This window comes from Micropterus dolomieu, linkage group LG16, assembly GCF_021292245.1.
Source record: "Micropterus dolomieu isolate WLL.071019.BEF.003 ecotype Adirondacks linkage group LG16, ASM2129224v1, whole genome shotgun sequence".
Classification (NCBI taxonomy): Eukaryota; Metazoa; Chordata; class Actinopteri; order Centrarchiformes; family Centrarchidae; genus Micropterus; species Micropterus dolomieu.
In genome coordinates this window covers 9805283-9829125 of record NC_060165.1, presented here as the reverse complement: position 1 = coordinate 9829125, position 23843 = coordinate 9805283, and the positions used below count along the sequence as shown (strand labels likewise).

Sequence of the window (23843 nt, the reverse complement as noted above, 5' to 3'; positions counted from 1 at the left end):
CTTTGTGTACAGCTGCAGATTTGTGTAGCGCAGGCGAAAAAATTCCTGCGGACATGCACGATGACTTGGCAAGATAAAGTTTTTCAGTTGATCAAGTAAGATCAGTGAAGAGACCACCGGGAGAGGCTGCTGCGACGTGCCGAGACAGAGAGCCCACATTCGGAGACGGAAATGGAACAACTGCGAGCAACAGGACACACAATGATGCAGGAACAGTAGATAGCAAACAATAGTGATTTAACCTGTGGCATGTTGATTAAAGTGTTGCATTGTACTAAAATTGTGAGCTACACCAGATAAAGGATCTATTGCATTGTACAGGGGTGGAAGAAGTATTTAGATCATTTACTTACTGTCTTACTATCAAAAAACTCCAATAAAGTCCTGCACTCATTTTTTTTTTTACTTAAGTAAAAGTGTAGAAGTAATGTAAACAAAATGTGCATAAAGTATCACATGGAAAAACTACTCATTATGCAGAATTGTCCCATTTAGTGTTATATATTCTGTTATTGGATTATTATTGTTGATGCATTAACATGCAAGTAGTACTGTAGTAAGTCAGGATAGAACCATTTTAACTGCGTCATATACATTTTGGTTAATTTGCAGAAATACATCATATTTTATAAACAAAAAGATTTTGTAAACCTTTTATTTTAAAAAGTAGAGTGAAAAGTACAATATTTCCCTCTGAGATACAGTATAGTGGTGTAGAATTATAAAGAAGCATAAAAAGGAAATACTCAAATAAAATACCAACACCTCAAAATTGTTCTTAAGAACAGAACTTGAGTAAATGTACTTTCTACCTTTTCCACAACGCATGTTGTATTGTAAGGTGTATTTTGTCCACTCCCTGCATCTATTTCACACACTTAACTTAAGGAGTATAAACTGTACTTAAAAGCTGACAATCTTAGCCTTTTGCTAATTTAATAAAACCCAATATTGATATAATTATTACATCATCAGGAAAATATTATTATTATTATCATCATCACCTTTATGGGAAACTTATGGGCCTATTATGAGATTAACTGCAAATTCCTATTATGTGATCAGCTTTTGTAGTTGGGAAGTTATTTCATAGTGCACAATGACAGCAGGGCTTGGCTATGATAGAGGCAGTTACAGACTCATTGTGGCAGTAACAGTAACATGTCAGTCAAGTTTTTCAACCCTTCAAAATTGGTTTGCATCGAAAAGAACCCACAGAAGCAAATGCTGCATCCTTTAACTGTCATTTATTAATTTAAATACATATTTACAAGTGGCTGAAAGTTGGCAACTGTGTGGCAAAACGTGAAAGTTTGCAGTGCAGCTCAAGTGCCTGCCTGTACGCATGTGCACATGTGTATTAATGCAATCAATGGGCCTGCAGTTCATCAAGCTGTTCGAGGAGAGCATCTTTTTCCAGCTCCAACATGGAGATCTGAAGATTCTTGTCACTCACCTCCTGTCAGAAGTAGACAAATAAGACTGAATTACCATGGCCATCTCATAAAGGCACAGACCAATCAATTAAAAATAATGGAACACTTAAGAGATCTGCTAAAGGAGAAAAAACACTCAATTCACTTCAATTCAATAGGGCTTTATTGGCATGTGAAACAGACTTTTTCACAAGTGTGAAATAAAAATCATGTACATAAACAGGAGAATTGACCTAAGATATACTATATATATTAAAGATAGGTTGACACAGAATAGTTTTAAAAAATGTGTTTGAAGATTTTTAAATAGAATATGTAACCTGAGAACATATAAACCTTTTCTGTTATTCTTACCTGAGTCAGTACTGTGTTTTGCCACCGGAGGTCACTGTCTGCCACTGCATCCAGCAGAGAAGGGTTGCTGCTGCTTGTGGCATTGGGCTCACTCATCACAGAGCCCAGAGAGCCATTTACCCGTTGGATACGACACCTGAGGAGGCAAGACCGAGCCTGTAGAAAAACAGACCGGCGGCTATTTAGAGACATCGTAAGTGACAGGGCACAGTCCTTCATATTGTGCCATCCGTGAGCAGATGATTGTTGAAGAGTACTCTTGTCACTGTCTCACCTAAATCCATTTTGAAGTTAGTGATTCCCTAAAAGATTCTAAGGGACCCTTAAAAGCAGTCTATGCTCTTAAAATTGTGTGTGGATGTAGCCTTTAAATGGCACGGCTCCCTGGACAATCAGTTTGTGTTCAATGCCACAAAAACCCCAAACCCAGCCCTGCCTTGTACCTCTGCTGCACCTTCCTTGCAGGAGCCGACCCCACTTTTGGTCTCGATGTTACCCTGCCTGGCTCTGTTCTCCTCCAGCTGCTGGAGGTACCACAGACGAGTCTTCTCCAGGATCTCCAGACCGGAGCACAGAGCGTCCTTCTCCTTCTCTAGATCCTTCAGACGCTTAATCTGAGATGGGAAGGAAAGGGCTTGATCGGGTTCCCTTAAAGGACAGAAGCACTGAATTTTAAGTTGTATCTTGTACCAACAAACCGGCAAATGTTGGAGCATCCTAGTAGCCGAGGGGTCTTAAATGTTGACCACGGGATCCCACCCCGGGTCAAGTTCAGCCAGAGACACCATGACCTTTGCTACATGTCATGTCCTGTCACATTTCCACTTTCTACTATCTAATAAAGCAGCAAAGTACCAACCAATACTTACAAAATAATCCTAAATGTTGAGTTTGACGATATAGCTGTTCTTATAGCTTGTATAGCTTCTTTTTGTATGGTTATGTGTGTGTTTACCAATGGAGCTGACCAGCAAGCTTGTCCACCGAAAGTGTAGCCTGCAGCTTGATGTAAAGCAATGTGATCGGCACAGCGCTGCCTGTTGTCTTCCAGAGGCCCCAAGGCTTTGTTTACACCTAAAGAGCAGCGGGGGGCCTTTAGTTCTATTGTCTACACTGGATGGGTTACATGCACTTTAAATGGCCTCAAACAGTGCTATAACAACCAGGTAACCATAATATATGGTGGTGCTGATCCACCTTTGGTATCATGAGGTCAGGAAATCAGTCATACTATACTATTCAATAGTGAATGGTTTATTTTAGATGTAAAAAAGATATTTTTTTATTAACTGTGTTTTGTGTAACATCACAGCTGTATGTCTACCACGACAATGTAAAATCTATTGCTATTTCCTTTTGGTCAGTTGCCGCTCGGCAGCTCCGTTTATAACCATAGATCCACAGTTAGTGGAAAACTGGATATATTGAGCCTTTAACAGGAAGCTGTGAGGGGCAGACTTGACATGTGGGAATGTGTCACTGGGATGACGGCATCCATGCTGCCTCCAAGACAACACCCAGACATGGAGCAAAGATGAAAAACTGAGTGAAAACAGTTGCAAAAGCATTGAAGTTAAATGTCCAGTATGAAAAGCAAACTCCTCTTGTATTTACATGAATAATTCAGTTGTCTCAAAAATACACAGTAAGTGCTGTAATTTAACCAGTAAAGCTCAGTTTAGTCATCAATATTTTTCTATTGGGAATGTGGGGATTTGTGTGGAGTCTTAAAGTTACACATACTATGTATTTTAAATGCTGATTCCAGCAATTTTAGGCCTAATACAATATATTAATTTACTTAAAGGCAACAAAAATAAATAAATGAAGAATACAGAATTTCTCTACCAGAAATTTGAAGAATACAGAATTTCTCTACCAGAAATTTATTCCTGGCACAGGAATAAAACAGCATTTAGACCTCCATGTTGGGAAACAAAATTTATAGAAAATATTATATAACAGATTGACTGGATCAATAAAATATAATAATCAAATTAATGACTTTAACTCTTTTTGATGTCGGGTAAATATCTTTTGAGTGGTGCACTGCAGGCACTTGGAATAATGATCTCAGTATTTTACAATATCTGATGGCTATGACTATTCTGTTGTCAATGAACTTTGACATATAATAAATTCAATAATAATACATTTTATTTACGGAGCGCTTTTCAAATACTCAAAGACGCTTGTACTTGCTGGTAGTCTCAAGGTGATCCCAAACACTTGCAAACATGTAAACATATGTAAAGACGCTGTAAAGTCACTCAAGAATGTATGTAACGGGGAAGGACAGAAAATAAGAAACACCTATCAGTATAATATAATATGCAGTCCAGCACAACAACAACTTTAACTATGATCTCAATGTATAAACATATACATGTTTTAAAATACAGTTTATGTTGTACATGTGTAAATTTAACCTCCTTTGGTATCACTTAAAATTTCAATAGAAACTTTATTAAAAAATTGTGCACCTTCTTCTACATAATAACCCAAAAGAGACATTAACCATTCATTCCACATTACAGAAGAGTAGAAAAGGTCACATAAATGCACCTTAGCCAAATGCGCCAAATTGGTGACACAGACTCGAGAAGCAGTAAATACCTGACTTTGAGTAAAGTCACACTTTGGATGTGTGGTCTTTTTAACAAAAAATGGCCTGTACAGTACAGCCATGTTGTGCTGAAAACTGGGAAGCAAAACACATGTGGGTACGCTGGGTGGCTGATAAGAATCACCAGCTCAGGAGAAACATGCAACAAAGACAGAAGGAGATGTAACTGATTAGGGTCATTTTTCAAAACAGACATGCACACTCATATCGCCCTCTACAACCCCCTCACACATACACACACAAACACACACACACACACACACTACCTCCCTCCTCACCCATAGGTAGAAGCGGAGTGCGTCCAGGCTGTAGAGGCTGGTCCTGAGGGGGATGATAACCACGGTGTAGGAGCCAGAGCCGGAGAGACGGCAGGCCATGGAGAGGAGATCAGTCACTGACAGCTACTACTGCCCCATACAGCTGGCTGGACAACAAACAACAAACCACAGCTCGCCACCGGCTGACTCAGAATAATACCAGAGAGAGAGAGAGCGAATGAGACGGCAGGAGTGCAAGCACGATACACAGGCACAGACAGCATGGTGCCCCTGGGGCGCGGTAATGAAAAATTCCACATGTCACTGCCATGACTGGTTGATCGACATACAGTGACACACACACACACACACACACACACAGAAAGAGAGAGAGGGTGGATTGAAGGAGAAACTGGCAACATAGGATCAAGTAAAAGAGAAAAGAAAACAGTGAAAGGCATGTGACAGGAAATATAAAAGTGGAGCTGTTGATAGGATATTTGAGATGAGGATAGAGGTGTGATCAGACAGTTGCCAGCTCCTGGGTGTTCAACAACAGCAATAACACTGATAAAAACCTTTTTCACCCTGCAGCTGAGCTTTATGAGAAGGACAGGAAGAAAAACGGCTTTAGTTTCAACAAACTTTCTATGCTCAAAGGATTGACAGAATGTTCCAGAGATCAGGTCGCCCTGCAGCTGAAGTGGAAACATGACTTTCCTCTGTTGGCGCTGCAGAATGAAAAGAGCATGTGATATGTTCTTCTTGGTTTCAGTGAGCGCTCGTGTTTCAACATGTTCCCTGGAATGTGACACAACCTGGGGTTGTGTGAGCACAGAGGTGTGGATTGTGTGCCAGTGCCCATTATAGCCGAGTACCTGAGGAAAGCAGTTAAGACAAACAAACAGATGAGTCAAGTGTATGTTTGGAGAGCAGGGGCAGGGACAGAGGGTGGGGTCCTTGTGGATTTCAGCCATACTGCATTGACAATAACATCGTTACTATCAGCACTCAGCTGTTCAGCTGGTCAATGCCAGCACAGAAAATAAGTGGCACATGTTGTTTTATTACTGCCTCAGGCCAAACTGGCTGTTTGTGGATGAATGGAAATCCACAGTAACACTGTTGGAAGGGTTTTTAGTGTACTGTGATTTATGAGGGAAGGACATAAAGCTTTAACCCAATGACGAGATTATTGTTATTTATTTATTTTTTGCAGCTTCATTACAACAGTATTGACTATTGTTACAGATACACACTGGTACATAAGTGAAAGAAGTACTCATCCTATACTAAAAATAAAAATACCAAGACAACAATTTAAAAATACAAGCAAAAGTCCCTAATTAAAAAATCTACTTAATAATAATAATAATTATTATTAATTTCTTAATAGTGATGCATCAGTGTGTAAGCCACACTTTATTACTGCTGCTTGAGGCGGAGCTATTTTAATTATTTTATATACATTATATACATTGACATAGCAAAGACCAATGGACCAAAGGCGTTCTCTGCATCCAACCCCATTAACACTACTGTCTTGTTCTGTCGTATACTCAACATATAATGTTTGTCTAATACTGTCCTGAGTCTGTCTTTGACACATATATCCCATAGGCCCGAATGACCAAGTTTGATGTTGTCCAGTCTTTTAGCTAATATTGATGTATACATTTTCTAGTCAAATTTAGTAATGAAAATGGTATGTATTGACCACTGTCTAGTTAGTCTTTTCCTTCATTTGGGTATGACTGTAATTGTAGCGTTCTTCCACAAGGGGGAAATCCCTCCTTCCTTTAGTGCCCAAGTACATGCTGCTTGAAATCTTGGAGTAATCTGTTCTCTGAACATTTTGTATGCGTTGTTTGCTGTGTGAGGCATAATTTTACCCCTAATACAATTTACATGTGTCCCACGGCACAAATAGTGATACGTCTCCATTGTCATTCTCTTTAACAAAATAATTTTCATTTTCAATTTCCAGTTCTATTGTGTGAGGGAGGATCTTTTAACATGCTTGAATTTAGCCTCCAGAGTGTGGTCACTTGTATGAGTGAATGACCAAATTTTATTTAATACTCAAGTTTCACATTTTTCTGTAAGTGCTTAAGAGGCGTCTCTCAAGCACTTACAGTAAAAAAAAATTAAAAATAAATGGAGAGAAATTGTTGGTATTTGGAATTAAAGGCACTCTACTGATTTTAAATGTCAAAGTCAATTTACTTGTCATGGGGAGAAGTGCCCAGCCTGAAAAACATTTAGATGCTGTGCCTGTGCGGGGGCTTTGGCAGGTGTGCTAAATGATGTCACAGTGATGTCACCAAGGTTATCTCGTCATGGGGTTGACACTAGAAATTTTAAACAGAAGCGCTCAATTAAAAAGTGAGGGTGTAAAGTTCAGTAAAGGTGTGTGTTTAACAGGCAGGAAGATTCTAAGGGACAGATAATATTGAACTGCATTATGGGAAGTGTAGTGTAATCTAGAGTTTTTTTAATTGACCCATACCAAGGACTAATATCAACAATTAAAAATGTCTCACCTTCTGCTGCATCGATTTTGACCATTCCTCCATCTCTTTAAAGCACTGCCGCTGAGAGGGATGCCATACATACAGTACATATTGTGTTTTGATTAGACATCTTAACGGACCTCCCTGTTTGATGCTGTCAACATAGGGCCTTCCATAAGATCCCTCCCACTAAGTCATTACAGTGCTGTACAGTAAAACCTAAGAAACACTAAATAATTTATGGAATTTTCTTTTTATTATTTGACTTGAAACTTTCTTCTGTAATGTAATCAGGTGATTTCCTGAACCAGCCCTTGAAACCTCACTATATGTAGCAGTCCTGCTCGATCACCAGCAGAGATCGCCAAAAGTGCACCACACCTGCTGGAGTTGTGAATCATGTTCTGAGCCTTCTGACATTTTGTGAGCCTTCACGATGTCCTCACTAAAGTTGTAGCTTTCACAAAGCACCAGATGGCGCAGCACACTGAAGATCCAGAGCAGTGAGACTTTGTCAAAAGTGTGTCAACTATTTTCAACCTCTCTGCACCCCATATGCTGTGACGTGCCTTTGCCATGTTTGCTTGCAAAAGGAAATAAAAAGTGGAACAATAATACAAACTTCATCCCAATCACAGAAGATGACCAGATTAAGACCCCTGAGAAGTCACTTTTACACAACACATGTATAAATGAGGTATTCCCTGTATAAAAAATGCCGTATTTCTGTAGTATTTTCATGTCAGATCACAAACTGATGTCAAAAAACGGGGTTAAGCTGCTACAGAGGAATGGCTCTCTCACATGGAGCCTGCAGGAAACCCATGACCCCCGTGTGTTACATCATGAGACACACTGCTATTAGACTCTCACCAGAAACCTAAAAGCTCTACATGAGCTTGTGAAATCATAAACACTAACAAATGATGTGTTTTCTACTGTGATTCCTATTTTTAGCTGATTGTAGCCACTTGCACTTAAGGCTGTTTTCTGCGCAGAGGTAAAGACAGAAGGGGAGATAAAATTGAAGCGGGAAAATAATCTCCTTTTAAAGAGGCCACTTAAAAGTGGAAACTCTAACTCACGTCAGCAGCTCTTTGTTGTTATTACAGAGATGCAACAAGCAAGATAACATCTTCACAGCAATAGCATTAATATATTCACACAAGCTACATTTCACACATTTATTTATATTGGTGATCTGTTAAGTTTTAAATACCCCAAGTTTAAATACACAGGGACACACATATTGCAGTAAGCTTCTTTCCCTGTATACTGACTCTTTTTAGTCACTACTACCACTTTGCGGCTGAGAGTGGGCCCCTTGTTGCTTCCTGTCTCCCTTGTACGCACACACATATTTGCTCTCTTTCTGTCTCTATTACTTTCATACAGAGTTTTAAAACCACTTTGAATAAAAATGACACGTAGACCCACATACACAGGCAACTGGAGTCATGTATGTATCTTCAAAAAACAAAGTAAGTCAGGAGTGAGGAAGCTCAGCCAGGCAGAATTGAGACATTATCCTGGGCCATAGAAGCCGGGCACTCCCTTTCGCCTGTCCAGCCCACGCCGACACATGTCCACTACAAGGCTCACTGTTCCAGATCATAACTCTGAGGAATCTAATCCACATATATAACCTCCCCCCATAAACGCTCACTTCAATCATGAATGAAAGAACTGCATCTCTCCTTGTCCTCATTACAGACTGATACTAACCTCCTTGTCCTGAGAACCAAATCTATGCAATCTTACTGCACAAATAATGTAACTGAAACTGAAAATCGCAAGCTACAGCAAGCGATATTGTAACCTGAAATACAGGGGCTAAAATGTCAGACCTAGCAAAAAATCTGAAAGTTTTTCTTATGAAATGCTGGATAGTTTTAGATATTTTAGAAATGAATACCTTGAGATTAGAAGGGAAAATTCCTCAAAATGCTCGCAACTCACAGGCATACACAACTTGGGACAAGGTGTTACAAGTGTCTTCATCTTGAGGTAACAAGCCAAAAAAGTTGGGAGCCTCTGGTCTGTAGTATGGACACTTTTCTGCTGATATAAAATGATAAAATTCAACCCCATTGGCTGGTGGGTCAGTTATTTAAACATTTTTAGAACCAAACATCATTAAAAGCCACTGAACTTTATTTTAAATTCTAGAGTCTGGGATTTGAATATTTCACTCACAGAGTAAACATCATACACAGTAGCTTCAATGAACAATGTACAGAATATAGATGATGCTGTCATAAAGTGAGAAATAACATGTTTTTTCCAACCTTAAAGGGATACTCCAGTGATTTAGCATTGCCCTTCCATAAAGTCTGCGGACTAATGAGACAGGTTATACTAAGAATGGTCACAATAGAAGCAGCAGAGGCCGAGATATCCTGATTTTTAGTCCCTTGTATAGGTAAAGCTCCAAAAACACAGGATCCTACATCTCCCATAATGCAATGAATAGTATCTTTCTTTAGACCTGCCTGCCTTCTAAATGTCCATTTCTTTCAAACGCCACACCTCCAGTTTGTAATACCTTCTGCTAAAAATGGTAAGCCAAATCTGAGTCAACCCTGATGACATCATCATGACATCAGCAGGGTTGCTTTGTCAAACTTTTGAAATCTCCCTCCAGAGTCACAGTTGTTTAGTAACAACTGTTTCTTCCACTCCCTGTGGAAACTGAACTTTATATGTGGAGTGTCTCTTTGAATGGGGAAATAAAAGGGGAAAATGTGACGTCAAGGCTTCAAGAGACAAACACACACTGCTTCCCAGACAGGAGCAAGTGAGGACTCCATATAGAGAAAGCTGAAATCAACGGTGTTCAATTTGGAAACTTGGTCATCCCTGTGGCATCCTTCACATTACATACTGGCCGGGGCGGGAAAACATGCACGTGCCGTGTGCAGCTTACTGGTGTCACATGACTTCTGGGCACTTCACCTCATATTTTCCAGTTTACTGCTTAGTGAGTGCCACCAGTATGTCCAGTTTAAGTATTTTCTTTTCCTTTACTTAAAATCATATTTTGATCCAATTAGAATCATAATGTTTTATCATTTCATCTGTTTTTCTACCGTTCTTTATACCTTTCTGCCTTGGCTTCCCTTGACAGTTTCATGCAGTCAGACAAAGCACACAGCTGCATTTCTTTTGGAAACTGTACCTAAGCCCAGCTGGCCCAGTTATCTTTAATACCACGGGCCCCCAACACAGGGACTCCAAATATTGACTCCCTCCAAAAAACATATAAGCCTCCCCCCTCCCTCCTCTCCTGTTCCAGCTCTTCGCCCTTTATCCCTCATCTTGAGGTCTCTGCTCGACCCAGTCAGGCGTCACTGCTCACAATCAGAAATTTGGCAAACATATATCTTTGAGGAAACCTGGTGTCACACTGTAATGTAGCTTTTAAAGATGGATTCTACATTTTATTTAATGACTTTTGTACAGTGTATGAGCCACAGTGTAATCTTTCCAATATACATTTAATCATAAAAGCAGCAAAACTCTACTAACAAGGTCTCTACCCACAAATGTCAAACGGATAAGGCTGACTGTTAAGTCTTGCAAGCAGATTTCCTATCTGGTAGTTGCAGGTGTTAGCAGATAGCATGAAATATCTGATTTTCCTAGTAAAAAAAACAGTTTAATCATATCTGTGACACTTTCTGCTCAATATTCCAACAACTCAAGACAGCAACAGTAAGATTATTGCTTGCAGGCCAGGCAGCACAATCACGCATACACATTTTCCTCTCTTTTCAGCATTGGCTCGCTCACTCCCCCCCCCCCATTCATTTATCTCCTCATCCAGCCTGTCACGCACTTGCAAATAAATTCCGTGCCCTCTCCTTTTCTTTCCCTCGCAAAAACACGCACATGTTGTCACGCTCATGCACAGCCAAATACTACAAGGTCGGGGCCAGATGCAAACCAGATGTTCCCCAGATGTAGATAAGGGGCGAAAACACATCAGCTGAAGCACACTACCTTTTCACCTCAGCTGCATGGAGCACAAGAGGCAGATGCGGGACACAACTCTCCTGGAGTTTTGAATGGCAGTTAAAGTATATTTTTCAGAGAGTTCCTGCACTCGCTGACATCATGTTGCAATGAAAATAAGCATGTATAATATTAAAGGAGAAAGGGTATCATTTGAAAGCAGTATTTTATGAATTTGTGGGGGAAAAGTGTTTTTGGTTGAAATATTTTTGCTTGACTTTTACATAATGTACATAAGACATTTCTGTGTCTCGCGGTGACTTTCTTTCTAGTTTTGATATTCAACTGTTCTCAAATTCAACTCTGTGAGACCAAAACAAGGCCCTCTCAGGTATGAAAACAAAGGATTGATTTACACCCGCCTGGCCCCGCCCATCACCCCTTCCCCCTCCTCCCCACACCCCCAAACATGCAAACACAATTTCCCACAGAGCACGATGTTTTCACCTCAAAGCACAGGCTGCTCTTGAAAGAACAAGCCATGCTTTACATTTACAGATAAACGCACAAGGACGACATACACTGACTCAGAACACTTGTGTCTCCTTGGGCACATTTCATCTTAAACCTGTTCACCCTGACATGCAAGCTCTCCTGGTGAACCCCTGACAATATCCAGCTGCCAGCGAGTAGTCTCGCTCTCCCTGCACCCCAAATTTCTGAAAAAGAAAGCACACATACACACACTCTTTCATACTCACACACACATGAAATCAGAATACGGCTCACTCCCCTCGCCCTCCCCCACAACCCCACCTGTGGCCCCCACAGCTGGGCGAATACTCCCATGGAAACTCCTCCCACTTACGTACGAAGTACTTCTGCTGTGTGTGTGTGTGTGTGTGTGTGTGTGTGTGTGTGCGTGTGACTTTTTGGTTCACTGCCTTTTTAATTCCTCTGTGTATCTCAATACTCTCAAAGTACAAAGTTCCAAATTTAGCTTACACCCCCACTGATCACTTGCATTTGGAGATAAGAAATGGTAGAAAAAGTTGCAGGGTGTTGCAGTTACTCCCTATTCACTTTTATATCCCAGTAAGAATTGATTCGGTGATTTGCAGGTCAAAAAATAACTGGTTAAGACAACTGCCTTCTGACTGTTAAATCGCATGTCTGTATTTCAGTGATTAGGTTCTGCTACGTAAATGTGGTTGAGACAGTAGTTCTGTGTAACATGTTCCTCTGAACCATAAGACCCTACAGCCATGCTAACAGCTCAGAGGTTGTACACAGGTACAGTGGTGCTTTGAGCAAAATGCACCATGCTCACAATGAAAATGCAAACATGCTAATGTTTAGCAGGTATAATGTTCACTGTGTTTATCATCATAGTTTAGTGTGTTAGCTAACATGTTCTAATTATACCTAAGTACAGCTGAGAATGTCCTGATGGTGGCCCTCGATAAAAATTCAAAGTTATTACAGTTCATCCTCAGGGGGACATGAATATGTGTACCACATTTTGTCGCAATCCATCCCATAGTTCAAGAGACATTTAGCTCACAACCACATAAGTCAACCTCATGATGGCACTAGAGGAAAGATTCAGTGATCATTAACATTATTAGGATTCACCCTGTGGGGACCATGAATGTCTGTCCAGAATTTCCTGACAATCCATCCAATAGTTGTTTATATTTCAGGCTATATAATATAGCTGTGAACTGTTATAGCCCACAGGGATCCTTTACTAATACACTTTGTTTTGGGTCAGATCTCTATCTGCTGTTTGAATGTTTGCTTTAATTTTGGTGCTATCTTGCTGTATTTGTCTGCCTTTTGTCCACACCATGTCTCTACATGAAGTCTCTCTTCTTCTCCTTGTTTGTAATTTGTCATGGGACTTCAAATTATCATTGACGTAAACAATCTACTGTCTGTGGTGAGCGTCTTCTCAGTATTTGCTTCCGCAACTTAAGGGCAGAAGGATGTGGAAACCCCCATACAGCACCTGTGAACCAGCAACTTCCTCTGCTCTGGTTTTTGCCCCGTTCTCTCCATCAAAACTTCCCTTCACCAGACAGACTTCCTGGTGATGTATGTAAATGATGTACCATGTGGTACATCCTCTTGGTGTTTCACTGAAGAACACCGTCAGCACCAAACCCTTAGTTTCAAGGTTTTGGAGTAGCCATATCCTGACCGATAGCTTTCTGAAACCTCTGTCTCATCCAGAGTGAAACCAAACTCATTTTTATCTCAAAACAACAAAGTGATGCAGTACGTAGTATTACTATGGCTGTTATGGTTGTCTTGTCAAAGATGAAAACACTATCATCTGCTGTTATACTCCATAACATTAATTAAAGCCATATTTCACTCATAGTACAACTTTATTTTGTTCCATGCTTTTGTCTCTTTATTGATCAAAAGAAGGAAAAATATCTTGTGTACATGACAAGCGTCATTGCAAGACTGATGAATAACTTACTGCTAAATAAAAAATGACCTTTAAGGAATAGTTCCACATTTTAGGAAATACATTTATTCACTTTCTTGCCCAGAGTTTAAACCTGGCGCTACAGCCTGCAGCAAGTTAGCTTAGCTTAGCATAAACCACACATAACCCACCGTAAATCCATTATTACGCTTTGGTTATTTAGCAGATTATACAAATGAGATATAAAGTGCTTTGCTTTAGATGTGCTGTTGGGGAGATTTTGTTACCATTGGAGGGAGTCAGGCTAGATGTTTCCCACAGATTCCAGTCTTTATGCTAAGCTAAGCTAACCAACTGCTGGCTGCAGCTTCAAATTTAGCGTAGCCTACAGACACGACAGAGGTGTCGATCTTCTTTAACTATTGGCAAGAAGTGTAAGATTTACATCCCAAACTATTCCTTTTATAAGGCAACCTGGTTAAAATAATGGTATCAAAGTGATGACTTTATTCTGATTAATTAAATCTACATTTAGTTAGTCTTCAGTTTATTCTGTGTGTTTGCTTTATCGTGAACTGAATTTCTCATAAGCGTTCTCAAGGAAATTATAGTTCTTTTCAGGGAGGCATCCTGCAATAAGGCTTTTTAAAGCTGTATTATTCTCTCTCTCACATGATGAGTGTCCTCCAAAAAGCATTACGTTACAGATCATTTCCAACTGCTTACCATACATTTGTAAAACACTGCCTTTAGTTGTAGGATATATGTTTGGTCACCTTCCTCATGGCTTCTCTGTTGTGTCCTTTATTTGTTTTACACCCCAGTGAATCAGTAACATTTGAATGAAAAGAGGTGAATTGATTTTTTCTTGTGAACACAAGACCCACTGTGACAGTTCCCCAGCACATTGTCTTCTGATCCGAGTCACATTGCACTATGTGACTGTTGTTTCACAAGTATGCTAATGTACGCAAAGGGCACTGACCGTGGAAGGAAGACAATGGGCTTAATGACTGCATAGCCAACTACAGTAAAGGATTAAAGATGGGAGGGGGGGGGACACACCAAAACATACCCAACACTGTAGACAACAAGAAGAGGATTAAGAATTTAACGTCGAACAATAAGCTGACTGTAAATAAAGGTCAGGGAGCTGACTAAACAGTGAGGGATCATGCTGCTGAGGCCTCATTGTCTGCTGGTGAACCCTCAAATATGACAGTGTATAAAGGCCACTTGACACGCAGATTAGTAGGGCATTAGGGAACTGGGCCACAACCCTAATTGACTATTATGCATCCCGATGGGAGAGACCAAAAATTTGCTCAGCATGTAAAAAAACAATATGAGTTGTCAGTGGAGGAGCAGATCATGCAGTAATTATAATTATTTTTAATTTAGGGACTGTATGTAAACTATTAGGTGGGTTAGAAAAGGGAAAGGCTACTTTCTCTTAGAACATCAAAATAGTTTTTTTTCAAAAAAATAACAGTAGTCAACAATCATGTCTCTGCAAGAGGGCTTTATTTTCCACTTCACAATTACAGAAACAATAGCTAATAAAACTATAATATCGGTTTTGAGAAACGGATTTTGATGTAGATCTTTCTAGTTAGTAGGGAGTGAACATTATCTCTCAAAACCTTCGGGTTCTTATGCTTTTGGAAATTGCTATGTCAACCCATAATGGGCAATTTGCACACTGTAAAACATTATTCCATTAATGAGACTAGACGGACAAATAATGTTGCCCTGCTGACCACGGCTTCAGATCAGTTGTTTAGCTCAGGAGGGCAGGGATGTATTTTATTATTTACTTTGGAGGACTAGTTGAAATATTGTTAACCTGAGGACGGAAAATATAACCACCTCCTAACCAAAATATTTTTCATGCAGTCCCTTACCATTCAGAAACTAAAAGTAAGTCCAAGGTTGGATTTTATGGACTTCTGTGAAACTCATAAACACACTTGGGTGCGTTTGGGGAACTTGTTTTGTTTGCTTTGAGCCTTATGACGAGCTGCCTTGAAATGTTGATACCCCCCCCCCCCCCCCCCCATGTGAAAATAGCTTTTTCTAACCAAAAAACATTCCTCTGTGGTGATGTAATTACTTCTAGGCGACTGCTGTCACACACAGTGCACACAAAAAATGATCCCCTCCATCGTCACTGCTACCTGCTTTGACATTATTAAAACATCATAAACCACTTGCAGAAATATTGCCTACATTTGCAGAGTTCGAGCATGGAAAACAAGTGTGTCTGTAAAACCTGGAATACCCTTTCTTACTGAAGGACGTCGGTCGCCTTGCAGGCCTCTCAGATGACTTCTATACTGTGTCACTGAAAAGCAACAATAAGTTTGCTGTCCATGTAACATGTTTGTAACAGAGAGCCTACCAAGGAAGTAGAGAATCTGTTTCTCAATTACAATAGAATAGAAGAACCTACAGTATTTCATAATAGTTAAGGAAAGAAAGAAATGTGTCATAACAGATGTTGGAAGTGTAATGGGAAGCAAACATGATGTAACAAAGAAAAGGCTATTGAGGAGTCATTCAGAAATTAAAATAAAGATACTACGAGTTTGAAGGGAAAAAAGGAAAGAAGTACAAAGAAAAAAGCAATGAGTGAAATATAATATATAATCTGCTTTCCATACATGGGAAAATTTAAAATAAACTGTTAAACTAGGGATAATTTCCAATATCGCTTAATCTTCCAATGATTTGTCCATACATCACTGATGATTCAAGGACAAATCATTGGAAAATGCCTATCACAAGTCCAGAGAGTCCAAACTGGCATATTTAAATGCTTTATTATATAAGAGTCCAAAACCCAAATATATTCCGTTTATTATATAAAAGATCGAAAACTGTTGCCTATTAATTGTCTGTCAATCGATTAATTCTTTCAGCTCTTTTACAGCTCTATTTAGTTTAACATCAGACTAGAGCTTTTATTGGTGGACCATCATTTCACTTTCAGAAGCCCAACAACAAGCAAATACTTCAAACGTGTGCTGATACATGTATATGTTTCATTACATGGCTGTAGTATCAGAATAGGAAAACAATCTCATGTGTCTGTGGTTTAGGATAAAATTAGATTAGGCTTTTGGATCAGTAAAACATAATTCATTTTCCTTCTAGCTTCATTTAAATTCTGGTTTATCATTACAAGACACAAGTCAATTAAGAGGTCAAAAAGTTATGAACTGTGAGAGAAATAGTGGTGTTTCCTTTTCACTTCTATTAGCAACCAAAGTACAAGATCATGGCATTCAGGTGCGTTTCAGTGCCTTTTCCCACTTCATAGCTGTATATACTGTATACTGTAATACCAAATGGGGATGTGGTAAATTTGCAGGAGAAGTCAAAATGGAGTTGTTTGACCCAGTTGGGAGTCACGTTGCATTTCAACGTGACTCCGAGGGTGTGGGCTCCTGGCCAAAATAAAACGTGATGCAAGCACAACACGAGAATGTGTGTCACATTTAAGGGAGAAGAGGAAATGGCCGCCATTGCCAAGATATTTGACCTACTTCTGCTCGCGCTGAAGGAGAAGCAAAGCAAAAAAGGCGCAACAGAGAGCGGGAGCAACAGGTTTGGAACAGGAGCGCACACACAGAACATAAACTGTATATAAAAAGACAGACGGAATCAGGGGAATTCAGCATCATGAAAACAGGGTAAGAAACTATTTACAGTCATGATTAACACTTGTATAAAACAGCATTAAATGCAGTTGTATAACTTTTTTTCCTTTAATGCATTTTGGATATTTTTCTGCGCAGTTGTGCAGAAGTGTGGATGTAGCTCGTGTTGCGTTTAATTGTGGTAAGAATTATAAAGATAGCGGCTGCGCTCCAACAATGACTGTTTTGATGCGAACCACGTGACTCCTCTAGTAGGACGTCTCCTCCCAGTCTCCTGAGTCCTTTACAAACAAGTCGCAGATAAGGGGATAGGGACGGCCCTCTTGTGGGTAGTGTCTCTAAAACAGTTCAGCGTGACACTGTTTTTATCTTCGGGACTGTCAGGAACACCGTTCACTCCTCTGACTTTACGGGGTGAAAAGTGCGTAGCTATACTTTGTGGACGAGACGCTCGAGTCGTGCAACTTTTGAAAACTTGAGATACTGACGCTGATGGTAAGATGGAAATAACTGTTTTTGCTGACGATATATTTTATAATTGTTTCATATATTGTTATTAAGTCGCTTGTTTAGGTGTATTTTGAATTTGGTCCGGATAGCCTACTTGTAACGTAAAGTTAATGCTGTTATGAATGATTTTCACCGCGTTGCCAGACGTTAATTGCCTACACATTTAAAATAGTCAATATCTGTTGAAAATGTTAAACTGGAAATGTTCGTAATATTCAGACGAGTACTAAATGGTTGTTGTTGTGTGTAATATGAGTTTGTAAGTAGCCTACCTGGACAAGGGGACTGCTTGTGTGTCGCATCTCATTGACCCACATCCGCACTGAATCTGACTGCGTCACCAAGTTTTTCCTCCACACTCGAGTGTTGCAGCGCCTATAAGTGAACTTTCTGGTGTTGTTTTATTTAAGATGCACGGCGATTTACTATGGCTAAAGAGATAGCTGTTGCATTTAGAACTGTAGCCATTTTTTGGTGAGTTTGGGGCAAGATATGTTGGGTTCTCTCGGTGTTTTTCTGCAAGTGGCGACACCGAGAAAGTGGAAACCCGATCTGCATACCGCGCCCACTTTTCGACACAAACAACTTTCTCTCGGAGAGAGCAACGAAGCAATCAGCCTATTGTTTTGTGTTGTCGCATCATGATATTTATCCAGCTCTGAAGGACACATAAAAGCGAAGAAACTGAAGTTGTGCGGGTTTAATTTATAATTAATAGTGATTTGACCAAAGTGCGCGCTTAAGAAAATGTTGAATTGGTCGGCTGATATGGTTTCCATCACATGGTTATTAGCAGTTTATATGAGGAGACAGTAAAATTATAGGCAGTTTGACTCGTGAAAGTGCTCCAACTACCTATTTATTTTGTAGGTATCAAACAATTGCGCAACGATCTGCTTCTCCCCTGAAGACAGAGGGGGCCGACGGGGTCCCTTCAGCCCCCTGAGGTGTTTTTCGAAGACAGCCTTCAGGTTGATTTTGGGCTTACATGATGACATGGTGGTATTTCTGGAAGTCACCCTGCACATTTCTCTTGTGGCAATTTTAAAATTTGAAAGTAACCTATAATAAACACCACCTATACAAGTGAAAACTGTGCTAACATATCTTATTTTTGGATTATTTAAAATTACTGGAAAGAAGTGTTTCCTGTGCAATGTTGCTTGCTAGGTTGGGGCAGGGCCGCCCCCCCCCACACCCCTTACCCCCAAGTTACTTCATGATAATTTTATTACATGCAAGCATAATTAGCTGAAATATTAAAGGTATAATAACAATTTATTGACAAAGGGCCCATATGCAAGATAAAAAATAAAATGCAGTAGCCACCTTAAGGCCCGTGTCAATTTAGTTTATACTGACTGTTAGTGATGCATATTACCACACACATTTGTAATTAATCCTGTTACAGAAATGTGGACCAGTTTGCAGCATTTAAGCTCAGGGAAATACAACGTGTCAGACCATAGACCAGTAGAAGAACCGTATATCTCTCAGCTCTATAGTTACTGTAACATATCATCTTTTACTGTCTGCACCCAGCTGATACAGCACTGAGCAGGCAGTTTAGTGGGAGATTACAGTCAGCAGGGGAATGTGGTTGTTATCCACCTACATGGAAAACAATATCTGACTATACAGTGGTAGCGCACGTTGTGATACGATAATAATTCAACAAACCTGCTTTTGTCAGCAGCTGGGGTATGTTGGAAACAGTCCTCACAAGTAGCCCAAACCATCTTTTTTTCTCTGTGCGACCCGCTGACCTTCACTGTCGACTTTTGACCGGCAGACACCAGAGCAGGTGGAGAGTCAGGTTCCCTTTGGCATGGCAGTGCAATGAATTATGTTGGAGATTGATTTAGTGTTGGTTCAGTTACCTCTTGCTGCAGTAATTACTGAGCGGGTTAGGGGCACACGTGTATTTGATCAAATAAAAATCAAAGGCGCTCAAGAGGGCAGATACTGGTGCTTTGTGGGTGGGTGGGAAGGATTTAATAGCTTGTATGCAATCAATGCCTGTTAAAACCCACATTACACCTCATTGAAACTCTGCAGAGCCAACATTCAACCTCTGCCCTTCCTTAACACTTTCTGTGTTTGCTCTCTGACAGGGAAATAGCGATGGCCTCTCCATCAACATCAACAACAGCAGGACCAGATATGACATCTGACTCAGAGCTCTTACGCCTGGGGGGCATCGAGTCCTTGAAACTGAAGGTGGGGCCGGTGCGGAGGAACCTCTTCGGGCCCGTGGACCACCAGCAGCTGCAGCAGGACTTCCAGCGGCTGCTCTGCATGAACGTGGAGGTGGCCAACAAGCGCTGGAACTTTGATTTCCAGAGGGAAACACCGGGAAAGGGCTCCAACATCCAGTGGGAGGAGCTCAGGTGCCAGGACGTGCCAGCGTTTTACCACAGCTGCACGGTTAGGCCAGTGGCCCTGCCAGTGGGCAAAAGGCGGACATCGTCTTCGTCAGGCGAGGGTTCCACAGAATCCTGCAGCTCGTCTGGGGATGAGTACCTGGAGGTGACCGCCAGGGGGTGCTATCGGCTCAGACGGCAAGGAAAACGCAGACAGTCTGCCATCACAGGTCAGTCCACCAAATATCTTGAATAAAGCAGTAGTTTAACATTTGGGAAATACGCTCACATGCTTGCCAAGAATTGTTTTCAAACTTTGTTTTTTGTACGGATTAAAAAAACAGGATAAAACTTGTTAATCACTGAGCTTTAGAGGTGCTGGTAGGCAAATGTTGTTACCTTTGGACAGAACCAGGCTATAGGATTCCAATCTTGGTGCTAAGCTAAGCTAACCGGCTGTGGGTGGTAGCTTCATATTTATCATACAGACATGAGAGTGGTATCAATCTTCTCATTGAACGCTCAGCAAAAAGCTGAATAAGTGCAATTTCCAAAATGTCAAACTTTTCCTTTCACACTGCAAGTTGTCAGCTGGTCTGAACGTGTTTTTGCTGACTTTATATTGTCTTCTTTCACTCCAGATTTCTTCAAGGTGAAGAAGAGGAAGCTTCTGCATTACAAAGCGTCTTCTCGGCAGTAGAAAAGCACAGCTACTCCCAGTGAATGATCACTTAGTGGTCGATATCCCTCTACACGTCACCTCACATAGATATGTGTCATATCATATGTATATATGTAGCAATCAGACTGTCAAGCTCACACAGCATGGGCTTAAAAACTTTTCTGACACCACATAACTTTAACTTTCAGCACAAGGAAGCTACCATTGTAAGTAATAAGTGACAAGTTAATCAAGCTCAGATTTTAGAAACGGTTTTTGTTGATAATTAGAAATATTCTATATACTGTTTTCCTCAGCTTTTCCTCAGAGTATACTGTGAAATAATTTTGAATGCGCTCTTAATAACAGGCTCTAGTTTTAAGAGGTTAGTTTTCTTCTGAACGGGCCTTGGAAAGTATTTCACCTCAGTCCTCAACCTTTTTTCTCCCTCTTGCTAAAAGTCATAAGAGGTTTTGATTAGACGAGTTACTATTCCTGGCCTCGCACCACACTTAGCCTTTAGTCTCACCCCTCGGCTCCCAAAGCTTGAGTCAAGCCAGGGGTCAAAACCTCACCCAGGGCTCAAAATCTGGCAGCGCGACTGTGATTAGTTTGAGGTTAAAGGTCAACGGTGGAGGTTCAGCAATGATGTAATTCAGCAGGACCTGTAAAACTTCAAAAACAAGGTTGTGGAAACCTGTGCCATTGTCCCCGAATCACGTGGTAGACTATACGTCATTGTGGCTCATATACACTCCACCGTTGCCACTTAAAAATATTGGCCATATACATTTTACACCATCAAAACACAGCAAGAAATATACAAATTTCAAACTATATTTCTTTATTGCTTTGTATTATTAGCATAACGGGGTTGGAAAGACCAAATTTATTTTGGCAACAGACCAGGACTTACCTTATTTAGTTTTTATTAGCTGTATGCTTTTAAAAATGTAGCATTTTCCACTCCTTGTCTTCATGTCTTGTCCACCTTGTAGGTTTTAAGTGCGCCTCTTTTCTCCATGAAGGGAATGTAGTGTTTTATCACTGTGTTGTAGCTCAGAGGAATCCAATTTTTTAATATGAAGCGAGCTGCTTCACATTTTCTGCCGCCTTGCAGTCCTATAAGTGTTTGCATAGTCTGTACGTGCATATAAGTGCCTGTGTATAAATGCGTTGGTTTGGTGTTTATCTTGAGGTTTTCCACGAGTTGTAAAAGTCGTGGCGGCTGAGGCAGTTGAACCAAAGAGGAACTGCTGTGCCATTAAATTGGTAACACATAATTTATACAGGTCACTCACTGTTTGAGTGATCATTCATAGGCCAGATCTCAAACATGTCAGCATGCTCAAATATAAAGTGTAAAGACTCAAATAGGACGTGCCTCCTTTTCCCCCTCCCTACAGTCATTCTAATTTGTATATGGATAAAAAGCCATAACCTGGATAAATCCACTCTTACTACCTCATCAGGAAAATAAACAAGTAAAATACAGGCGAAAGAGAGGCAGAGAGACGGGGGGGGGTATTATTCTATTGTGGTAAAAGATGTTCAGGTTCAGCACGCCGTGTAGAGTTTCACATCAGGTGAAGGAGTCAAGAGTGGGGCCCAGCTCCACGCAGAGGAAACTCCGGTCCCTCGGGCGGTTTTGGTTTAACAGCTTTCCCAGAAATAGAGCAGAAGGATGGTGGTGGTGGTGGGGAGTCAGGAAAAGGGACACACTTTTATTAGGGAATCTTCAGGAAAAAATGTCGTAGACCCCTTCAGGATCAAAGGATTTCTCCGGCCAGACAAGTGACTCGCGATTCAGACACGCTTTTGTCTGCCCCCTTCAAAGTCTCTCAGTCTCTTTCATGGACCAACAGCCTCAGTCTGCGAAAAATCGCCATGAAATCATGTTAACACAACGTTGGTTTCTTTAATGGATTAACAAGGCAATATTTCACAGATCTAAAAATAGCAAACAAGGCTATTTAAAAGTGTTTTCAATGTGTTAGGATTACTTGTGTTGTTTGTCTACTTATCTATGTGTGTGTGTGCACACCTATCTTCTAAGCGCGTTTAAGAGGAAACTTTCAAAGTCTATATTAAATTATTTTGAGTTTGTCATTTGTTATGTAGGGAAATAATTAGATATACCCTACTTTTTTACTATTACTAATTGTGTTATTTCCGAAACTATATCTTTGCACTACTTTAAAACATTTATGACGAGAACTATTTTTTTATGGTAATCTTAAAAAAGACCAATACAAATATTCACTGAGAAAATGAGGCACTAATTAGAAAATTCTTGACATTTAGAATTAATCAAATATTTTTTTCCCTCCAGTCAGACTTCATCACACTGTTAAGACACAGTTTCTAACGATTGTACATTCAATCCATAGGATTTCATTTTACCTTTGTTAGTCTTCCTTAAATCTGTCGGGAGAAAATCAAATAAGGAAAATTAAAATGATAAATGTCCGGATTGATCTGTTAGTGTCTCACTGTGCCCAAGCAAACTTGGCTTTCCTAACTCAGCTGTTTTTTTTACTTTGTATATGCATGAATGTATAATAATCTTGCTCACCATTTGTAATAATTGTAATGTAATTTAATACTGGTTTATGAATCCTTGCAACATGTAAGAAGTGTATATGTATGGGATCAGAGTCATATCCTTTTTGATATGTGTATAGAAAATATTGTTGGGTTGTTGGTGCACTGTTGCCTTTCATATTGTTGATTTCATATAGACTGATAAAAAAAAAAAATTGTTAATGAATGAGACTGATATAAACCACAAGATACTGGTCTGAAGTTTTTGTTTCCACTCTGCTTTTAAGTATTATGAACATAGATGAATTAGGAAGAGAGGTCATGTTTTCTTGCCTTAATAGCGCCACCTGGTGGTTTCTAACTAATATTGCAGAGTCAATCATCAAAATAGACTTGATTGCATTTGGCAATAATGTAGTTTAATGCAACTTAGAAGCTATAATAACAAAGTTCAGAAAGGATGCAGTAGTTAGAAGACCAAAATAGTTTAAATAAAGTTCTACCTATACCATTATTATGTTAT

The 23843-nt window shown here is 40.0% G+C and overlaps 2 protein-coding genes across 8 annotated transcripts; one reads left to right on the top strand and one right to left on the bottom strand.

Annotated features, from left to right (window-relative positions):
- Positions 1–1225: 1225 nt before the first annotated feature.
- Positions 1226–18321, bottom strand: sapcd1 (suppressor APC domain containing 1). Of its 6 annotated transcripts, none has more exons than XM_046071599.1 (5): positions 18025–18317; positions 4695–4876; positions 2234–2404; positions 1791–1946; positions 1226–1459 (listed from the first exon to the last, which is right to left on the bottom strand). In XM_046071599.1, the coding sequence occupies exons 2-5, from the start codon at positions 4791–4793 to the stop codon at positions 1370–1372; spliced, it is 516 nt and encodes a 171-aa protein (XP_045927555.1). In that variant the 5' UTR covers positions 4794–4876; positions 18025–18317; the 3' UTR covers positions 1226–1369. The 6 variants fall into 6 exon arrangements, with proteins under 6 accessions (XP_045927555.1, XP_045927556.1, XP_045927557.1 ...); XM_046071600.1 differs by having other exon boundaries at positions 4695–4840; XM_046071601.1 differs by lacking the exon at positions 4695–4876 and having other exon boundaries at positions 2234–2455; positions 18025–18321.
- cdkn1d (cyclin-dependent kinase inhibitor 1D) lies at positions 17136–23567 on the top strand. 2 transcript variants are annotated; one of them, XM_046071596.1, is made up of 3 exons: positions 17136–17275; positions 19867–20345; positions 20757–23567. In XM_046071596.1, the coding sequence occupies exons 1-3, from the start codon at positions 17265–17267 to the stop codon at positions 20813–20815; spliced, it is 549 nt and encodes a 182-aa protein (XP_045927552.1). In that variant the 5' UTR covers positions 17136–17264; the 3' UTR covers positions 20816–23567. The 2 variants fall into 2 exon arrangements, with proteins under 2 accessions (XP_045927552.1, XP_045927553.1); XM_046071597.1 differs by lacking the exon at positions 17136–17275 and adding an exon at positions 17543–17737.
- Positions 23568–23843: the final 276 nt, after the last annotated feature.

Coding starts and splice junctions, on each gene's coding strand:
- cdkn1d (XM_046071596.1), top strand. Junction 20,346..20,756: donor CAGACAGTCTGCCATCACAG/GTCAGTCCACCA, acceptor CTTTCACTCCAG/ATTTCTTCAAGGTGAAGAAG.
- sapcd1 (XM_046071598.1), bottom strand. CDS start 2,506: ATGCTCCAACATTTGCCGGTTTGTTGGTACAAGATACAACTTAAAATT. Junction 1,947..2,233: donor GCAAGGAAGGTGCAGCAGAG/GTACAAGGCAGG, acceptor GTTTTTCTACAG/GCTCGGTCTTGCCTCCTCAG. Junction 1,460..1,790: donor AAAACACAGTACTGACTCAG/GTAAGAATAACA, acceptor TACTTCTGACAG/GAGGTGAGTGACAAGAATCT.